A 20,908-nucleotide genomic window follows, 5' to 3' on the forward strand; every position below is an offset into this window, starting at 1 on the left:
GGCAGAAGTAAAGCTGTGAGTACCGGGCGTGAGTCGTGCTTCAGTAGCTCAGTTGGTAGAGCACTTGCCCGCGAAAGGCAAAGGTGCCTAGTTCGAGTCTCGGTAGGGCACACAGTTTTAATCTGCCAGGAAGTTTCATATCAGCGCACACTCCGCTGCAGAGTGAAAATCTCATTCTGGAAACATCCCCTAGGCTGTGGCTAAGCCATGTCTCCGCAATATCCTTTCTTTCAGGAGTGCTAGTTCTGCAAGGTTCGCAGGAGAGCTTCTGTAAAGTTTGGAAGGTAGGAGACGAGGTACTGGCAGAAGTAAAGCTGTGAGTACCGGGCGTGAGTCGTGCTTCGGTAGCTCAGTTGGTAGAGCACTTGCCCGCGAAAGGCAAAGGTGCCTAGTTCGAGTCTCGGTAGGGCACACAGTTTTAATCTGCCAGGAAGTTTCATATCAGCGCACACTCCGCTGCAGAGTGAAAATCTCATTCTGGAAACATCCCCTAGGCTGTGGCTAAGCCATGTCTCCGCAATATCCTTTCTTTCAGGAGTGCTACTTCTGCAAGGTTCGCAGGAGAGTTTCTGTAAACTTTCGAAGGTAGGAGACGAGGTACTGGCAGAAGTAAAGCTGTGAGTACCGGGCGTGAGTCGTGCTTCGGTAGCTCAGTTGGTAGAGCACTTGCCCGTGAAAGGCAAAGGTGCCTAGTTCGAGTCTCGGTAGGGCACACAGTTTTAATCTGCCACGAAGTTTCATATCAGCGCACACTCCGCTGCAGAGTGAAAATCTCATTCTGGAAACATCCCCTAGGCTGTGGCTAAGCCATGTCTCCGCAATATCCTTTCTTTCAGGAGTGCTACTTCTGCAAGGTTCGCAGTAGAGCTTCTGTATAGTCTGGAAGGTAGGAGACGAGGTACTGGCAGAAGTAAGGCTGTGAGTACCGGGCGTGAGTCGTGCGTCGGTAGCTCAGTTGGTAGAGCACTTGCCCGCGAAAGGCAAAGGTGCCTAGTTCAAGTCTCGGTAGGGCACACAGTTTTAATCTGCCAGGAAGTTTCATATCAGCGCACACTCCGCTGCAGAGTGAAAATCTCATTCTGGAAACATCCCCTAGGCTGTGGCTAAGCCATGTCTCCGCAATATCCTTTCTTTCAGGAGTGCTAATTCTGCAAGGTTCGCAGTAGAACTTCTGTATAGTCTGGAAGGTAGGAGACGAGGTACTGGCAGAAGTAAAGCTGTGAGTACCGGGCGTGAGTCGTGCTTCAGTAGCTCAGTTGGTAGAGCACTTGCCCGCGTAAGGCAAAGGTGCCTAGTTCGAGTCTCGGTAGGGCACACAGTTTTAATCTGCCAGGAAGTTTCATATCAGCGCACACTCCGCTGCAGAGTGAAAATCTCATTCTGGAAACATCCCCTAGGCTGTGGCTAAGCCATGTCTCCGCAATATCCTTTCTTTCAGGAGTGCTAATTCTGCAAGGTTCGCAGTAGAACTTCTGTATAGTCTGGAAGGTAGGAGACGAGGTACTGGCAGAAGTAAAGCTGTGAGTACCGGGCGTGAGTCGTGCTTCGGTAGCTCAGTTGGTAGAGCACTTGCCCGCGAAAGGCAAAGGTGCCTAGTTCGAGTCTCGGTAGGGCACACAGTTTTAATCTGCCAGGAAGTTTCATATCAGCGCACACTCCGCTGCAGAGTGAAAATTTCATTCTGGAAACATCCCCTAGGCTGTGGCTAAGCCATGTCTCCGCAATATCCTTTCTTTCAGGAGTGCTACTTCTGCAAGGTTCGCAGGAGAGCTTCTGTAAACTTTGGAAGGTAGGAGACGAGGTACTGGCAGAAGTAAAGCTGTGAGTACCGGGCGTGAGTCGTGCTTCGGTAGCTCAGTTGGTAGAGCACTTGCCCGCGAAAGGCAAAGGTGCCTAGTTCGAGTCTCGGTAGGGCACACAGTTTTAATCTGCCAGGAAGTTTCATATCAGCCCACACACCGCTCCAGAGTGAAAATCTCATTCTGGAAACATCCCCTAGGCTGTGGCTAAGCCATGTCTCCGGAGTATCCTTTCTTTCAGGAGTGCTAGTTCTGCAAGGTTCGCAGTAGAACTTCTGTATAGTCTGGAAAGTAGGAGACGAGGTACTGGCAGAAGTAAAGCTGTGAGTACTGGACGCGAGTCGTGCTTCGGTAGCTCTGTTGATAGAGCCCTTGCCCGCGAAAGGCAAAGGTGCCTAGTTCGAGTCTCGGTAGGGCACACAGTTTTAATCTGCCAGGAAGTTTCATATCAGCCCACACACCGCTCCAGAGTGAAAATCTCATTCTGGAAACATCCCCTAGGCTGTGGCTAAGCCATGTCTCCGGAGTATCCTTTCTTTCAGGAGTGCTAGTTCTGCAAGGTTCGCAGGAGAGCTTCTGTAAAGTTTGGAAGGTAGTAGACGAGGTACTGGCAGAAGTAAAGCTGTGAGTACTGGACGCGAGTCGTGCTTCGGTAGCTCAGTTGATAGAGCACTTGCCCGCGAAAGGCAAAGGTGCCTAGTTCGAGTCTCGGTAGGGCACACAGTTTTTATCTGCCAGGAAGTTTCATATCAGCGCACACTCCGCTGCAGAGTGAAAATCTCATTCTGGAAACATCCCCTAGGCTGTGGCTAAGCCATGTCTCCGGAGTATCCTTTCTTTCAGGAGTGCTAGTTCTGCAAGGTTCGCAGTAGGACTTCTGTATAGTCTGGAAGGTAGGAGACGAGGTACTGGCAGAAGTAAAGCTGTGAGTACCGGGCGTGAGTCGTGCTTCGGTAGCTCAGTTGGGTAGTCGGCTTCGGCCGTGGTCGCGTGCGGACCGGCTCCGCGCGCCGGACAGCGCACCGTAGTTTGTTTACTTCCGCGTCGCGGTATTTCGTGTTGTGTAGCGTCCATTTCTATTGCACCTCATGGCGCACTGTTACCGCCGAGCGACAGTTAAAGTAACATTCCAAGCCGAACATGCTAGACCACGCGCTTTTGAAATTGAGCAATTCATTCGCGAAGAGCTACGTCTGGACCCTCAGGAAGTGATAGGTATTCATTTCTCTATCACTAGCAGCATCGTCTATATTAAGATGACGACGGAGGAAGCGTGTGCTAACGTAGTTCGACAACACGCACGCGGACTCAAGTTCAAACATTCTGACGGGCATATTGGAGAGGTGACGGTCGATCACGCTGGTTTCGGACTTCGAACAATCCGGGTTTTTGAGCTCCCTTTCGAAGTGCCGCAAGATGTGGTCGTCGAAGCTTTCCGACCCTATGGCAATGTTGTGGGGCACATCGCGGAGAAATGGCAGACATTCACGACATACAACGTGTTGAATGGTGTCCGCCAAATCAAAATCGAACTCTCCAAACATGTACCATCCTATCTGCTGATAGGTGGCGTGCGAGCCATCGTTATGTATGATGGCCAGCCGCGGACGTGTGCCGGTTGCGGACAGGAGGGCCATGTTCGGTCAGAATGTCTCCGCCGACGTTTGCTCCAGGTCCCGACCAGTGACTCAGCTCCCAAAGTGACGGCCGCTTCTTTACCAGATAGCTACGCCACAGCCGTACGCAGCCCCGATGCGTCACTTCAGGCAGCACCTCTTCTCCACCCGGCACTCCCCACTGGAAATGACGGTGCTGCCATGGCCTCACTGGCACCATCTCCTCTGACGGCTACGACACCACCAACTCTCCAGAGCACGATGGACATCGACGCGAATGTGGTGCCTACCTCTGCCTTTCTTCAGACTGGCGCGACCTCGGACATCGAACATCCACATTCTGATTCAGAACAGCACCTCCGAAAGCAACGGTCGCCCAGAAAACGGAAGAAGAGGAGTCAAACGCCATCTGACGACACACTTCTTCATGTGGCATTACAGGCAGTGGAGCTGATACACGACAGTGATCTCCCTTCGAGCGTTCTGACGACAGGAGAGGCTGCTCCTGATGGATATCAGAATATGACGGATTCCAAGGAGGGTGCCTCCCTGGACCCCACTACAGCAGCGTCGCTACAACTCGCCCTCGAGGAGTGTGACAGTCGCTCACCGTCTGTTCCAGTCTCATGGGCTGATGATATCGACGAAGGAGCAGTTCGAGATGGTGGTCCTCCCATCAGGCAGTGCCCCATGGAGGTGCCTGACCCACCTTCCAGCCAGTGATTACGACAACGGTGACTACGTCAGATGTTACACGCCAGCCAGACATCTCTGCCGGAACATCTGTGCCAATGGTGGGAGCACGCCCCCAACATTACCGCATAGTGACGATGAATCTGGCCACCATTCGGGCCCCCCATAAACTGGCAATGTTCCGTGAGACCATTTATGCTGCTGATGTCGACATTGCCCTCCTCCAAGAAGTGTTTGTCGCCGATTTCCATGCCCCCACTGGCTACGTGGCACACATCTCCCATGCTTCTGACAACGGTAGTGGAGTTGCCATCCTCCTCCGTTCTGGACTCCCTGCTGAAGATGTAGTGTACCTTGCTAATGCTAGGGGTATGGCTCTCACGCTGTTCGGCGTCCGTATCCTCAATGTATATGCGCCGTCCGGCTCCAGTCGACGTCGTGATCGACACACTTTCTTTGCTGACGAGGTAACGCCGCTGTTTGAGGGTCCCCTAGATGATATGGTCCTCGGTGGCGATTTCAACTCCACGCAAAGGCCTGAAGATCAATTACCGCATCATTCCCCTTGTGCGGCCCTCTCCGTCATCATCGACAGACTCCAGCTTGTTGACACATGGACAAAGGTGCATGGCACCCGTGCAGGTTTCACATATTATACGGCGCATTCATCTAGTCGTCTCGATCGTATATACCTCACACGTTCCCTTGCTGCCGACACTCGACATGCCGAAGTATGGCCTCTGGCTTTCTCTGACCATGACGCCTACATCTGCGATGTCGTCCTCGCCCGCCAACAAGTGTGGCACAGCCGCGGCTTGTGGAAATTCAACGTTTCCCACCTGACTGTCCCTGACTGCCGACGAATCGTTGAGGATGCGTGGGCCCTCTGTCATCGTCGTCGCCCCGCCTACGCATCCACCTTATCGTGGTGGGTATCATGCGCGAAACCAGCTCTGCGCAGGGCGCTGATAGGATATGGCAAAGACTTCAAAGCCTGGCAAGCGAGCACCATGGACTTTTATTATGCAGTCCTTCGTGACTGCACTTCGATGGCCTTCTCTCCTGATCGTCAGATGATGGTGCATCGTGCTAAAGCGCAGATCACTTCCCTCACGCGACGGCGCTTAGAAGGGACTCTTGTCAGATCCTGCACCCGTGACCATATGCCTCATGAAACGCCATCGATGTACCACCTTCTCAGGGAACGCCGACGTCGTCGTCGAACCCTCATCCACGATCTCACAGATGCGGAAGGACGACGACACACTACGCAATGCGACATTGGTCACGCTTTCTATTCTCATTTCCGTCAACTGTTCGCTGCCGTCCCTCATCCCCCGACCTTAATTGAGGAGGTGGCAGCAATGACTGTCAACACCATGCCAGAGGATGTGGCTCAAGAACTTCAGGAACAAGTGACCTCTGATGAAGTCCTAGATGCTATCAAGGTGGGGGCTGCCAACAAGTCCCCTGGACCTGACGGCCTCCCCCTCGACTTTTACAAGTATTTTAGCTACCTTTTGTTACCTGCTTGGACGTCCATCTGTCGTGAATTGATGTCACCCACAACGATGATCCCAGCCACCTTCCTTGATGGAGTCATCATCCTGGTCCCTAAGCCACATGGGCGATCACGGATCTGTGATTACCGGCCCATCACTCTACTCAACAGTGACATGAAAATTTTCACCCGTTTGTTGGCCTCACGCCTCAAGAAGGCAGCAAGATCCGTCACCTCCCTTGATCAGACTTCGTTGGGCGGTGACAACAACATCCATACGGCCCTTTGCCGTTATAGGGACATGATTGCGCTCGCGCGCTCGCGACATTTACCTGGCGCATTGGCATCGCTTGACTTCCGTCAAGCTTTCGACCGTGTCGACCATACTTTTCTGAAATCGGTCCTTCAACACATGGGTTTTCCGGTTCGTACAATCACCGTGGTAATGCGGCTCTTGAGCGGCGCAACTTCAAGAATACTCTGTAATGGTCGCCTCACCGCGCCTCTAGCGATCGAGCGCTCTGTCCGACAGGGATGCCCACTTTCCACGATACTGTATGCTTTGGCATTAGAGCCCCTCCTACAGGGGCTTCGCCAACGCCTGGTGGGCCTGACATTGCATGGGCACCGCTTCTGTTGTACAGCCTATGCTGACGATCTAGTCCTCTACTTCCGCAATGAAGACGATGTTCGCGCTGCTCTGACTTGGGTGACGACTTATGGGGAGGCATCGGGCAGTTCTCTTAACATTTCCAAATCGAAGGTTCTGCTCATTGGTGAGGGTCTACCAGAAAGATCTGTCGCTCCTCTAAGTGTGGCCACCAGCGTCCGCTGTTTGGGCATTGATTTTATGAATGACCTCCGTCGCTCAGCGGCAACCAACGGTCGACGTCTCCTACAAACGATCAGGGCTGGCCTTGTGGACCACCGGCTTCGATCCCTCGACATTATACAGCGCGCGCAATACGTGAATGTTTATCACGCCTCAGGCGTCCCCCATGTGGCACAAGTGTTCCCGGTTCCGATTACCCTCGCACGTCGTATGTTGATGGCGATGGGATCCTTTGTCTGTGCCGGGATGTTATTTAAAGTTCAATATTCCTCCCTTGCCCTCCCGCGGGAGCGTGGTGGAGTGGGCTTATTCCATGTGCCAGACAGAGTTACCGCACTTTTTGTTAGCTCCCAACTGAAAGTCTGGCGTCGCTGCCCGACGAGCCTGACCGGACTGCTTTTGCGTGAATACGCACCAGTCTCCATGTCAGCCCCGGTCATGTTATCCGACATTCCACCCCCCTTTTATCACTTTCGGTACTTCTTCTTTGAAATCAGTTACATTCTGCACTCCTTACCCCTTCTCCGTATACTCCAGACAAAGACTGTATACGACACCTTACAAATGTGTCAAACCCCCAACCCCATTGAACACAAGTTTCCCCAGATCATATGGCGCCGTGTGTGGAAAGCAGTGCATGCTGGTTACCTCGACACCAGCGTTCAGTCCACCTGGTATATCACCGTCAATGGCAAACAGGTCAACTAGTCTCGTTTGCACCGCATCCGCCTTGCTGACACACCACTCTGTGTTCACTGTGGTATAGAGGACACGGACGCTCATCGGTTCTCATGTGGTCCGTCTGCTGACGTCTGGAGGCTCGCGCAGCGTATCCTGGCTTTCCTCACCCGACAGCCGCCTGCTCAGATTATTTTCCTGACGCTTCTATTCCCGGATGTGATTCATTACCCCACAACAAAAACTAATGCCGTGAATTGGATACGCGGTCATACAGTCCGCTACCTTTTTGGGCCCGATGAGAAATCAGAACTAGGTTATTGGACGTACCTTAACGATCGACATTGTGCACTTGTTCGCAACCCCAGATACAAGCAGTTCTTTTCCAATTTTCTACGGAGCGCCTTTCATGACCCGCCTTCCAGCTGGAACGTCCAAGCCATGAGATGCTGATGCTTTTTTGCCGATATGATGTTCTGAACGTACTACACACGGAATCCCCACTAAAATTTCGAGAAGACACGTTTGGATGTTCCGCCAATCAGACGGCGCAAGCGACTCCTAGAATTCTGGTGCAACGACTGCCATAATACAAAAAAAATGAATAAATAAAAACATACATACAAAAAAAAAGAACAAAGAAAAATAAAGAAAACAAAAATGCAATACAATAAACTAAAAACAAAAAAAAGTTCCTGTTCACAACAAATTTCATTTTTTTTTATCGCTACTCTCTATGTCTCTTCCCCCCTACTTTCTTCCTTTCCTACACCTTTGCAGTAATAGGTTAGTTGTTTTGGAATAGGTTTAGATAGGTGCCAACGCCTGAAGAGGTGCATTTGATTTTATTTTTTTGTTAGAATACAAGTGGCGGTGGCAAATAGACATTTTTTTGTAGTTTTTCCTTTCCTGTCCAGATAAAAAAAAAAAAAAGTTGGTAGAGCACTTGCCCGCGAAAGGCAAAGGTGCCTAGTTCGAGTCTCGGTAGGGCACACAGTTTTAATCTGCCACGAAGTTTCATATCAGCGCACACTCCGCTGCAGAGTGAAAATCTCATTCTGGAAACATCCCCTAGGCTGTGGCTAAGCCATGTCTCCGGAGTATCCTTTCTTTCAGGAGTGCTAGTTCTGCAAGGTTCGCAGGAGAGCTTCTGTAAAGTTTGGAAGGTAGGAGACGAGGTACTGGCAGAAGTAAAGCTGTGAGTACCGGGCGTGAGTCGTGCTTCGGTAGCTCAGTTGGTAGAGCACTTGCCCGCGAAAGGCAAAGGTGCCTAGTTCGAGTCTCGGTAGGGCACACAGTTTTAATCTGCCAGGAAGTTTCATATCAGCGCACACTCCGCTGCAGAGTGAAAATCTCATTCTGGAAACATCCCCTAGGCTGTGGCTAAGCCATGTCTCCGGAGTATCCTTTCTTTCAGGAGTGCTAGTTCTGCAAGGTTCGCAGGAGAGCTTCTGTAAAGTTTGGAAGGTAGTAGACGAGGTACTGGCAGAAGTAAAGCTGTGAGTACTGGACGCGAGTCGTGCTTCGGTAGCTCAGTTGGTAGAGCACTTGCCCGCGAAAGGCAAAGGTGCCTAGTTCGAGTCTCGGTAGGGCACACAGTTTTAATCTGCCAGGAAGTTTCATATCAGCCCACACACCGCTCCAGAGTGAAAATCTCATTCTGGAAACATCCCCTAGGCTGTGGCTAAGCCATGTCTCCGCAATATCCTTTCTTTCAGGAGTGCTAGTTCTGCAAGGTTCGCAGGAGAGCTTCTGTAAACTTTGGAAGGTAGGAGACGAGGTACTGGCAGAAGTAAAGCTGTGAGTACCGGGCGTGAGTCGTGCTTCGGTAGCTCAGTTGGTAGAGCACTTGCCTGCGAAAGGCAAAGGTCCCTAGTTCGAGTCTCGGTAGGGCACACAGTTTTAATCTGCCAGGAAGTTTCATATCAGCGCACACTCCGCTGCAGAGTGAAAATCTCATTCTGGAAACATCCCCTAGGCTGTGGCTAAGCCATGTCTTCGCAATATCCTTTCTTTCAGGAGTGCTAGTTCTGCAAGGTTCGCAGGAGAGCTTCTGTAAACTTTGGAAGGTAGGAGACGAGGTACTGGCAGAAGTAAAGCTGTGAGTACCGGGCGTGAGTCGTGCTTCGGTAGCTCAGTTGGTAGAGCACTTGCCCGCGAAAGGCAAAGGTCCCGAGTTCGAGTCTCGGTCGGGCACACACTTTTAATCTGCCAGGAAGTTTCATATCAGCGCACAGTCCGTTGCAGAGTGAAAATCTCATTCTGGAAACATCCCCCAGGCTGTGGCTAAGCCATGTCTCCGCAATATAGTTTCTTTCAGGAGTGCTAATTCTGCAAGGTTCGCAGTAGAACTTCTGTATAGTCTGGAAGGTAGGAGATGAGGTACTGGCAGAAGTAAAGCTGTGAGTACCGGGCGTGAGTCGTGCTTCGGTAGCTCAGTTGGTAGAGCACTTGCCTGCGAAAGGCAAAGGTGCCTAGTTCGAGTCTCGGTAGGGCACACAGTTTTAATCTGCCAGGAAGTTTCATATCAGCCCACACACCGCTCCAGAGTGAAAATCTCATTCTGGAAACATCCCCTAGGCTGTGGCTAAGCCATGTCTCCGCAATATCCTTTCTTTCAGGAGTGCTACTTCTGCAAGGTTCGCAGGAGAGCTTCTGTAAAGTTTGGAAGGTAGTAGACGAGGTACTGGCAGATGTAAACCTGTGAGTACTGGACGCGAGTCGTGCTTCGGTAGCTCAGTTGGTAGAGCACTTGCCCGCGAAAGGCAAAGGTGGCTAGTTCGAGTCTTGGTAGGGCACACAGTTTTAATCTGCCAGGAAGTTTCATATCAGCGCACACTCCGCTGCAGAGTGAAAATCTCATTCTGGAAACATCCCCTAGGCTGTGGCTAAGCCATGTCTCCGCAATATCCTTTTTTTCAGGAGTGCTAATTCTGCAAGGTTCGCAGTAGAACTTCTGTATAGTCTGGAAGGTAGGAGACGAGGTACTGGCAGAAGTAAAGCTGTGAGTACCGGGCGTGAGTCGTGCTTCGGTAGCTCAGTTGGTAGAGCACTTGCCTGCGAAAGGCAAAGGTCCCTAGTTCGAGTCTCCGTAGGGCACACAGTTTTAATCTGCCAGGAAGTTTCATATCAGCCCACACACCGCTCCAGAGTGAAAATCTCATTCTGGAAACATCCCCTAGGCTGTGGCTAAGCCATGTCTCTGGAGTATCCTTTCTTGCAGGAGTGCTAGTTCTGCAATTTTCGCAGGAGAGCTTCTGTAAAGTTTGGAAGGTAGTAGATGAGGTACTGGCAGAAGTAAAGCTGTGAGTACTGGACGCGAGTCGTGCTTCGGTAGCTCAGTTGGTAGAGCACTTGCCCGCGAAAGGCAAAGGTGCCTAGTTCGAGACTCGGTAGGGCACACAGTTTTAATCTGCCACGAAGTTTCATATCAGCGCACACTCCGCTGCAGAGTGAAAATCTCATTCTGGAAACATCCCCTAGGCTGTGGCTAAGCCATGTCTCCGCAATATCCTTTCTTTCAGGAGTGCTAATTCTGCAAGTTTCGCAGTAGAACTTCTGTATAGTCTGGAAGGTAGGAGACGAGGTACTGGCAGAAGTAAAGCTGTGAGTACCGGGCGTGAGTCGTGCTTCGGTAGCTCAGTTGGTAGAGCACTTGCCCGCGAAAGGCAAAGGTGCCTAGTTCGAGTCTCGGTAGGGCACACAGTTTTAATCTGCCAGGAAGTTTCATATCAGCCCACACACCGCTCCAGAGTGAAAATCTCATTCTGGAAACATCCCCTAGGCTGTGGCTAAGCCATGTCTCCGGAGTATCCTTTCTTTCAGGAGTGCTAGTTCTGCAATTTTTCGCAGGAGAGCTTCTGTAAAGTTTGGAAGGTAGTAGACGAGGTACTGGCAGAAGTAAAGCTGTGAGTACTGGACGCGAGTCGTGCTTCGGTAGCTCAGTTGGTAGAGCACTTGCCCGCGAAAGGCAAAGGTGCCTAGTTCGAGTCTCGGTAGGGCACACAGTTTTAATCTGCCAGGAAGTTTCATATCAGCGCACACTCCGCTGCAGAGTGAAAATCTCATTCTGTAAACATCCCCCAGGCTGTGGCTAAGCCATGTCTCCACAATATCCTGTCTTTCAGGAGAGCTAGTTCTGCAAGGTTCGCAGGAGAGCTTCTGTAAAGTTTGGAAGGTAGGAGACGAGGTACTGGCAGAAGTAAAGCTGTGAGTACCGGGCGTGAGTCGTGCTTCGGTAGCTCAGTTGGTAGAGCACTTGCCCGCGAAAGGCAAAGGTGCCTAGTTCGAGTGTCGGTAGGGCACACAGTTTTAATCTGCCAGGAAGTTTCATATCAGCGCACACTCCGCTGCAGAGTGAAAATCTCATTCTGTGAACATCCCCCAGGCTGTGGCTAAGCCATGTCTCCGCAATATCCTTTCTTTCAGGAGAGCTAGTTCTGCAAGGTTCGCAGGAGAGCTTCTGTAAAGTTTGGAAGGTAGGAGACGAGGTACTGGCAGAAGTAAAGCTGTGAGTACCGGGCGTGAGTCGTGCTTCGGTAGCTCAGTTGGTAGAGCACTTGCCCGCGAAAGGCAAAAGTGCCTAGTTCGAGTCTCGGTAGGGCACACAGTTTTAATCTGCCAGTAAGTTTCATATCAGCGCACACTCCGCTGCAGAGTGAAAATCTCATTCTGGAAACATCCCCTAGGCTGTGGCTAAGCCATGTCTCCGGAGTATCCTTTCTTTCAGGAGTGCTACTTCTGCAAGGTTCGCAGGAGAGCTTCTGTAAAGTTTGGAAGGTAGGAGACGAGGTACTGGCAGAAGTAAAGCTGTGAGTACCGGGCGTGAGTCGTGCTTCGGTAGCTCAGTTGGTAGGGCACTTGCCCAGTAAAGGCAAAGGTGTCTAGTCCGAGTCTTGGTAGGGCACACAGTTTTAATCTGCCAGGAAGTTTCAGTAACTATCTCTCATTACGTAAATTTCATACCGTTTCATATTATATGTATTAGCTGTTGGGCTACCTTCCAGTACTGTTAATCCAAAATCGACCAACAAACATTAAAAATAGTAACAGTATAATTTTAACAGTAATAATATTTATAACTTGTCTGAATTTTGTTGGTTTGTATATAATTAAGTTCAGTTTATGGCAATGGCGAAATAATGCGTAAGCTTTCGCAATTCTCCATTTCGCATTTGTGTAAGTGGGAGTTTTCGTGCTTTTCCGTTTTTTAGGATGAATGTCCAAGATTCCTAAGAGATGTATCAGTTCACGAATTGACGTCTCGGCTGAAAATCAGACTTGTGCTGCACCCGAAAATAATCTTGTACTAATTGTACCTCTCCTTGCTAAACGTTCCTTGTAGTCACGCTTATTTGATTTGGTCACTCTCTCTATCAAAGGATCTGTTCACGGAGGCTCTAGTTGTTTTGTGCCTAACTTTTCCGTGTAATTTACTTTTCCGTTCCTAGAATGAGACTTTTTTCCGTGCTGCGGAGATTACGCTAATATGAAAATTCCTGGCAGATTAAAGCTGTGAGCCGGACCGGGACTCGACCTCGAGATCTTTGCCTTTCGCGGGTAAATGCTCTATCGACTGAGCTACCCAAGCACGAAGCACAACCGACCCTCACAGTTTTACTTTTCTATTAGCATTTTACATAGATTCAACGCAGTTCATGTTTACACTGCACATGAAAGCTGATTCCCACACAGTAAGCAATTAGCTCCAAAGAGAAAGTGCCATTTGTGGAAATGATGAAACTGAAGTAGTAATGTCTACCAAGTTTGTCACTTGAGTAGAATACAATTGACGCGTTGAGATCTGTAAAGGTCTATGGCACACCGCCGTCGATTCCACATTTAAGTAAATATGAGAGAAACCTGTGATACAGATTTCCCTTAATTTTCATATTTGCAATATGGGCCTACAGAAAAGGTAACCCTGACTCACTGTAAAATCAACATATTTCAGAAGCATTAATAAATGCTACAGTCTCACAATCGACGCCGATGTGCTTTACGCCCTTACGACTGATTCACAACGCCCCAAATACTGTACGACAAAATTTATAACATAGGTTACTTTCAGTACAACTTTTAACGTATACTGACGTCCGATCTATAGTATATAGTTAGTGAATCAGTATGCCTGAAAAGTTTGCTTTATCACATAACAGGATTTACGTCAAGGAAACAGGGAGAAAAGTCTGCCGCAGTGTTCAACCATCTGCTGGCACTGACGTAAACTTCTAGTTGAGTGGCACATCGTGAGGCGAGCATGTTGTTTATCAAATCCCGTTGTATTTGACCCTTAGTGCTAATACGTCACGCGAGTTGCGCATGCGCATTCGCAAGAGCTAACTAAAACGTGCACAACTGACAGTGTGCGCTCGTGACCCTGTTGCCAAGTTTCACGAAGCCTTGAGAAGCAGTCCCCCCCCCATGAACCATGGACCTCGCCGTTGGTGGGGAGGCTTGCGTGCGTCAGCGATACAGATGGCCATACCGTGGATGCAACCACAACGAAGGGGTGTCTGTTGAGAGTCCAGACAAACGTGTGGTTCCTGAAGAGGGGCAGCAGCCTTTTCAGTAGTTGCAGGGGCAACAGTCTGGATGATTGACTGATCTGGCCTTGTAACATTAATCAATATGGCTTCGCTGTGCTGGTACTGCGAACGGCTGAAAGCAAGGGGAAACTACAGCCATAATTTTTCCCGAGGGCATGCAGCTTTACTGTATGGCTAAATGATGATGGCGTCCTCTTGGGTAAAATATTCCGGAGGTAAAATAGTCCCCCATTCGGATCCCCGGTCGTTATCAGGAGAAAGAAAACTGGCGTTCTACAGATCGGAGCGTGGAATGTCAGATCCCTTAATCGGGGAGTTAGGTTAGAAAATTTAAAAAGGGAAATGGATAGGTTAAAGTTAGATATAGTGGGAATTAGTGAAGTTCGGTGGCAGGAGGAACAAGACGTTTGGTCAAGTGAATGCAGGGTTATAAATACAAAATCAAATAGGGAGTAGGTTTAATAATGAATAAAAAAAATAGGAGTTCTGGTAAGCTACTACAAACAGTATAGTGAACGCATTATTGGGGCCAAGGTAGACACAAAGCCCACACCTACTACAGTAGTACAAGTTTGTATGCCAACTAGCTCTGCAGATGATGAAGAAATTGAGGAAATGTATGATGAGATAAAAGAAATTATTCAGGTAGTGAAGGGATACGAAAATTTAATAGTCATGGGTGACTGGAATTCGAGAGTAGGAAAAGGCAGAGAAGGAAACATAGTAGGTGAATATGGATTGGGGGTAAGAAATGAAAGAGGAAGCTGTCTGGTAGAATTTCGCAGAGAACATAACTTAATCATAGCTAACACTTGGTTCAAAAATCATGAAAGAAGGTTGTATACATGTAAGAATCCGGGAAATACTAGAAGGTATTAGATAGATTATACAATGGTAAGACAGAGATTTAGGAATCAGGTTTTAAACTGTAAGACATTTCCAGGGGCAGATGTGGACTCTGACCACAATCTATTGGTTATGAACTGTAGATTAAAACTGAAGAAACTACAAAAAGGTGCTAATTTAAGGAGATGGGATATGGATAAACTGAAAGAACTATAGGTTGTACAGAGTTTCAGGGAGAGCATAAGGGAACAATTGACAGGAATGGAGGAAAGAAATGCAGTAGAAGAAGAATGGGTAACTCTGAGGGATGAAGTAGTGAAGGCAGCAGAAGATCAAGTAGGTAAAAAGACGAAGACTAGTAGAAATCCTTGGGTAACAGAAGAAATATTGAATTTAATTGATGAAAGGAGAAAATATAAAAATGCAGTAAACGAAGCAGGCAAAAAGGAATACAAACGTCTCAAAAATGAGATCGACAGGAAGTGCAAAATGGCTAAGCAGGGATGGCTAGAGGACAAATGTAAGGATGTAGAGGCTTATCTCACTAGGGGCAAGTTAGATACTGCCTACGGAAAAATTAAAGAGACCTTTGGAGAAAAGAGAACCACTTGTATCAACATCAAGAGCTCAGATGGAAACCCAGTTCTATGCAAAGAAGGGAAGGCGGAAAGGTGGAAGGAGCATATGAGGGTTTATACAAGGGCGATGTACTTGAGGACAATATTATGGAAATGGAACAGGATGTAGATGAAGACGAAATGGGAGATAAGATACAGTGTGAAGAGTTTGAAAGAGCACTGAAAGACCTGAGTCGATACATTCCATTAGAACTACTGACAGACTTGGGAAAGCCAGTCATTACAAAACTCTACCATCTGGTGAGCAAGATGTATGAGACAGGCGAAATACCCTCAGACTTCAAGAAGAATATAATAATTCCAGTCCCAAAGAAAGCAGGTGTTGACAGATGTGAAAATTACCGAACTATCAGTTTAATAAGTCACAGCTGCAAAATACTAACGCGAATTCTTTACAGACGAATGGAAAAACTGGTAGAAGCGGACCTTGGGGAAGATCAGTTTGGATTCCGCAAAAATGTTGGAACACGTGAGACAATACTAACCTTACGACTTATCTTAGAAGAAAGATTAAGAAAAGCCAAACCTACGTTTCTAGCATTTGTAGACTTAGAGAAATCTTTTGACAATGTTAACTGGAATACTCTCTTTCAAATTCTAAAGGTGGCAGGGGTAAAATACAGGGAGCGTAAGGCTATTTACAATTTGTACAGAAGCCAGATGGCAGTTATAAGAGTCGAGGGGCATGAAAGGGAAGCAGTGGTTGGGAAGGGAGTGAGACAGGATTGTGGCCTCTCCCCGGTGTTATTCAATCTGTATATTGAGCTAGCAGTAAAGGAAACAAAAGAAAAATTCGGAGTAGGTATTAAAATTCATGGAGAAGAAATAAAAACTTTGAGGTTCGCCGATGACATTGTAATTCTGTCAGAGACAGCAAAGGACTTGGAAGAACAGTTGAACGGAATGTACAGTGCCTTGAAAGGAGGTTATAAGAAAACATCAACAAAAGCAAAACGAGGATAATGGAATGTAGTCAAATGAAATCGGGTGATGCTGAGGGAATTAGATTAGGAAATGAGACAAAGTAGTAAATGAGTTTTGCCATTTAGGGAGTAAAATAACTGATGATGGTCGAAGTAGAGAGGATATAAACTGTAGACTGGCAATGGCAAGGAAAGCGTTTCTGAAAAAGAGAAATTTGTTAATATCGAGTATAGATTTAAGTGTCTGAAAGTCGTTTCTCAAAGTATATGTATGGAGTGTAGCCATGTATGGAAGTGAAACATGAATGATAAATACTTTGGAGAAGAAGAGAATAGAAGCTTTCGAAATGTGGTGCTACAGAAGAATGCTGAAGATTAGATGGGTAGATCACATAACTAATGAGAAGGTATTGAGTAGAATTGGGGAGATGAGGAGTTTGTGGCACAACTTGACAAAAAGAAGGTACTGGTTGGTAGGACATGTTTTGAGGCATCAAGGGATCACAAATTTAGCATTGGAGGGCTGCGTGGAGGTTAAAAATCGTAGAGGGAGACCAAGAGACGAATACACTAAGCAGGTTCAGAATAATGTAGGTTGCAGTAAGAATTGGGAGATGAAGAAGCTTGCACAGGATAGAGTAGCATGGATAGCTGCAACAAACCAGTCTCAGGACTGAAGACCACAACAACAAAATAGAGAAGCAGTAGCGCGTTAGATTTAAGTGCCGTGTACAGCGCTAGAGTGACCGCGCGGTTTGATTGGTCATGTCAAAGTTTGCACCCCCCCCCCACCCCTCCCGCCGTCGTTCGAGTCCTCCCTCGGCCATGGATGTACCGGTGACCTCAGCAGTTTGGTCCCTTAAGAATCCACACACCAGTGTTGTGTGTTTCAGAGTGCAGCATCTGTGTTACGATTAACCTCATTCAAAGGAAAATAACCAATATATCCCCAAGGTGTCGAAAGTTACGGTGTTCACATGCTCTTGTGCTCATACACAGCAGACGCCACTGACATTAAACAGCCGGCCGGGGTGGCCGGGCGGTTCTAGGCGCTACAGTCTGGAATCGCGCCACCGCCACTGTCGCAGGTTCGAATCCTCGGGCGTGGATGTGTGTGATGTTCTTAGGTTAGTTAGGTTTAAGTAGTTCTAAGTTCTAGGGGACTGATGACCTCAGACGTTATGTCCCATAGTGCTCAGAGCAATTTGGATCACTTTTGAACCATTACTAAACTAGTCAATTACTGTACTGCATAAACGTGTTTTATTTACTTTCTCTTCATTTCTGTTGCCTTTTAAATAGAAATATTAGATTGTCATCAGCGATGTTTTTAATTCAGTGCACAACGTACAGTAATATCATTGAGTTTTATTCGTTATCAAATGGTTCTTGAAAGTCTGCGACTGTAAAAATAAAGATTTTGCTTGTTAAGCTGTAATACTTTCGTTTACACAATGACAGCAGCAAGCTGACATCAGATTTGTGGTGTCCGGTAGTATGCTGAATCATCCAACAGGTTACACAAATAAATGAATTTTGAATTTCAATGATCTGATTATAGGGGACATGGTAGTTGCTCTTATCCGAGAAACAAATCTCCTAACGCAGTAAGAGATAAAACAGTCAGTCCTGACTTCTGTTAGGGCTGCTCAGAGGCTTGTTTATTCGACTATCGTTTGCGTTCGCTATAGATACGAACGGTCTGTTAAACGTACTGCTGTAAAATATCTAAGACAGTGCTTCCGAGCTTGAATTGTCGTTCGAGTTATCAGTAGAATATCCGAATGTTAATCAATAAACAAATCAAGAAATCTACGTGGAAATACACATCGGTAATTACAAAATTAAACTTGTTTACATTACAGTAAAATCATGAAAATAATTTAGTAGCTCGCACCTCATGAATATCATGCTTAAGATGACACATCACAAGATAAGCACACTTCATAATGGGAATCATTTAGAAACGAGTCGTTTCTGTGAGTGACAGGAACAAATACCGTTGATTAACAAACATACGAATCCGTTCTAACAGGCGGCTAGTATCACCTAACAAGACGTTGCAAGATGAGGCGGCTAGGTTTCCAGTTGGCTTCAAATACGATGGCGCATTGGCCAATCTGTTTTGCTTATATAAACCGTTGTTAACGCAACACTACAATGCCCGCCCGCCTAAAAAGGCGGGAGACAGCAAAAACCTATAGAGGCTAAGGCTCGCCAGCTAGCAGCTGCTGCTAAGTAGTTCGCTGCAAGGATATCGATCACTGTATCCTTACGACCGATCTTAAACAAATGTTTTTGTAAAGAAATGTACAGGCCGTGCAAAAACCTTATGCCTGGCGTTTTTGACCCCAGGACGTTTAACTGTGTGAGTACTATTCTGAAAACTCTACTGGAATAGTTGGTCAGTGAATACAAGGTAGATGTCTTGGATTCTCACAGACAATACTCTCAAGAACTCACGCTTCTACAGGACGACAGACACAAGCTCACATTCAAGGTGTAACACGGTTATTTTCAGAAATTTCCGTAACTTTAACCAACTCTACCACTGTTGTTACAGAACTCGATGTTATCCTCTTCGTGCAGAAATTATCTCTGAACATTTCACCATACCTTTCAGTGCGAGAATCATTCGCTGCAGTAGTGGGTTGCACCCGTCGACGCTCATGAAGTCGGCGTGATCGGTGAAGTGGTCGAAATCGGTGGTGGTGATGGCGTGGACGATTTCGGGATCCCTCACCAGCAACACTGGGCTCGCTAAATTGTAGACCCCTGCATAAGGGTAGGGCTCCAGCTGGCGGTACAGGCCGGCAGCGACGTCGGCGAAGGACCTCCTGCCGAGCAACACGTCCAGCATGTTGCCGACCAGCGGCAGCGGGAGGGCGCAGGGGACGCCGCGGCGCCAGAAGAACGCCAAATAGCGGCGCCAGCGGTGCAGCGCCAGCGAGGCGCAGGCGGCTCCCAGCATCGCCAGGGGCAGCCACCACAGCAGCGGCGCCATCTCCTGCCGAGCACAGCCAGTCGCTCGTTCCGTTACACGTCTCTCGAGACGTACTAATGTCTCTAACAACGTAAAATCAACGCGTCATATAGAAGCAAACGTAAATATTGAAATATTGAAGCTACCGGTAGCACAGGCATGCTTTGACAATGACATCACTAAAATGGTGGAAATAAAAACTCATCGAAACCAAACATCCGTAAAATACGCGCTATAACAATAACTTCACAAGACCTGCCGCAGAAGTACCGAACCTACCAAAGAAAATACAAACAGTCTGAGTTAAAAACTTTCAGCACGATAACTTCCCAACAAAGTTCAATAGCTTTAGTACCCTACTCACAATGAGGCGGTGAAAGTCGTGAGGTAGGCCTATCTCCTAACATGGCGTCGGATGCCCTTTCGCCCGGCACAGGGCAGCTACTCGATGTAGCAGAGACTCAACAAGTCATTTTACGCCCCCTCCAGAAATGTTGTGCCCTTCTGCCTGTACAGCCACCTATAACTGCGGAATGTTACCGTCGGAGGATTTCGTGCACAAACTAATTTCTCGAATATGTTCCATAAATTTTCGATGGGATTCATGTCGGGTGATATGGGTGGACAATTCATTCGCTCGAATTTTCAGGATGTTCTTTAACACTCGAACGCCCATAGGGCTCAAAATCACTCTTTTAAGTTTTTAAGTGCAAGCTATGTTTTGAAGAGTGATTCAAGCGACATTTACTTTCGTGTCATATATTTATTTCGCATGTGCTCTCATTATATTAAAAAAACAGTGCATTTCGCCTAACTGATAAGCACCTTTTCCCAGTTTTACCTTGAACGTCCAGAGGGGTCATATTGACCCCTTTAGAAAAAAGCTATAATTTTGTTTATATTTATGTCATACATTTACCTCATGCATCCTCAAGCCTCGGCTACTTTACTCTGTAGTGCAATAACTTACTTTCGTTCGTATTATTGCCGTATGAAATGACAACAATGGACTTGTTTCATCGTTGTTCGTCATTCCCTTGTAATAACCAGTCTTTCAAAGGTGACTGTGAACTGAAGATTAAAATGAATCAGAAAGAATATTTACGGGAGGAATCGATTCTTGCAGAGTTAGAAAGAGGAAGAGTTTTTACTGCAGGCATTGAGAGAAGATGAATCATCTAGTACTAATGATTCTGATTCTTCAGATACAGATAATGGAAGTTTACAGTCTCGTAAGTATATTATTATTGTTATTATCGCTACTAATTTATAATCATCATATTCTTATCTACATATAATTTTACTGTACTTAATTTAAATTTTATGATGGCTTTTTTACATTTGTTCTATTATTCGTGCTCTGTAGATCGAGAAGAACCATATAACAGGAAATAAGTTTGTTCCTCGGAGTGTAGAATAAGTGATTGCTTCTTCATCGTCTGATGACAGACATTACATGCTCCGAATTCCTCGAAGAGTCCTCTGTATTCCACAAAAGTTTTAAAACATGATGGTATTTCCTTGACAGTCTATCAAGGAAAGAAAGCAAAAAATGTTGCTAGTAATGGCTTCTCTTTATCCTAGTGTTACCATAAATACAAATGAGAAAAAAAACTCCGCAAACTGTAGGCCTATATTAACACAACAAAACAAAATTTGGTGTTGACACAGTAGACAAAATGGCGATGCAGTATTCACTCAAGGCTTCCTCAAGAAGATAGCCAGTGCACTCCTTCTACAATATCCTTGACCTAGCAGGAAGTAATGCATATGTAGTATTTAGGGCCGTTACTGGGAAGAAGATCAAAAGAAACATTTTATTCAGCAGTTTGCAGATGATACTACGCTCTG

The 20,908-nt window shown here is 47.1% G+C and overlaps 1 protein-coding gene across 1 annotated transcript in view; it reads right to left on the reverse strand.

Annotated features, from left to right (window-relative positions):
- LOC126335582 (cytochrome P450 9e2-like) overlaps positions 1-20,908 on the reverse strand; it is a 105,283-nt gene that overhangs the window by 75,683 nt on the left and 8,692 nt on the right. The window contains exon 2 of the mRNA XM_049999014.1: positions 18,691-19,081. Within this exon, the coding sequence (XP_049854971.1) occupies positions 18,691-19,078 (388 nt within the window). The 5' untranslated portion in view covers positions 19,079-19,081. The remainder of the gene's footprint in view (positions 1-18,690; positions 19,082-20,908) is intronic.

Source organism: Schistocerca gregaria, chromosome 2 (assembly GCF_023897955.1).
Source record: "Schistocerca gregaria isolate iqSchGreg1 chromosome 2, iqSchGreg1.2, whole genome shotgun sequence".
Taxonomy (NCBI): Eukaryota; Metazoa; Arthropoda; class Insecta; order Orthoptera; family Acrididae; genus Schistocerca; species Schistocerca gregaria.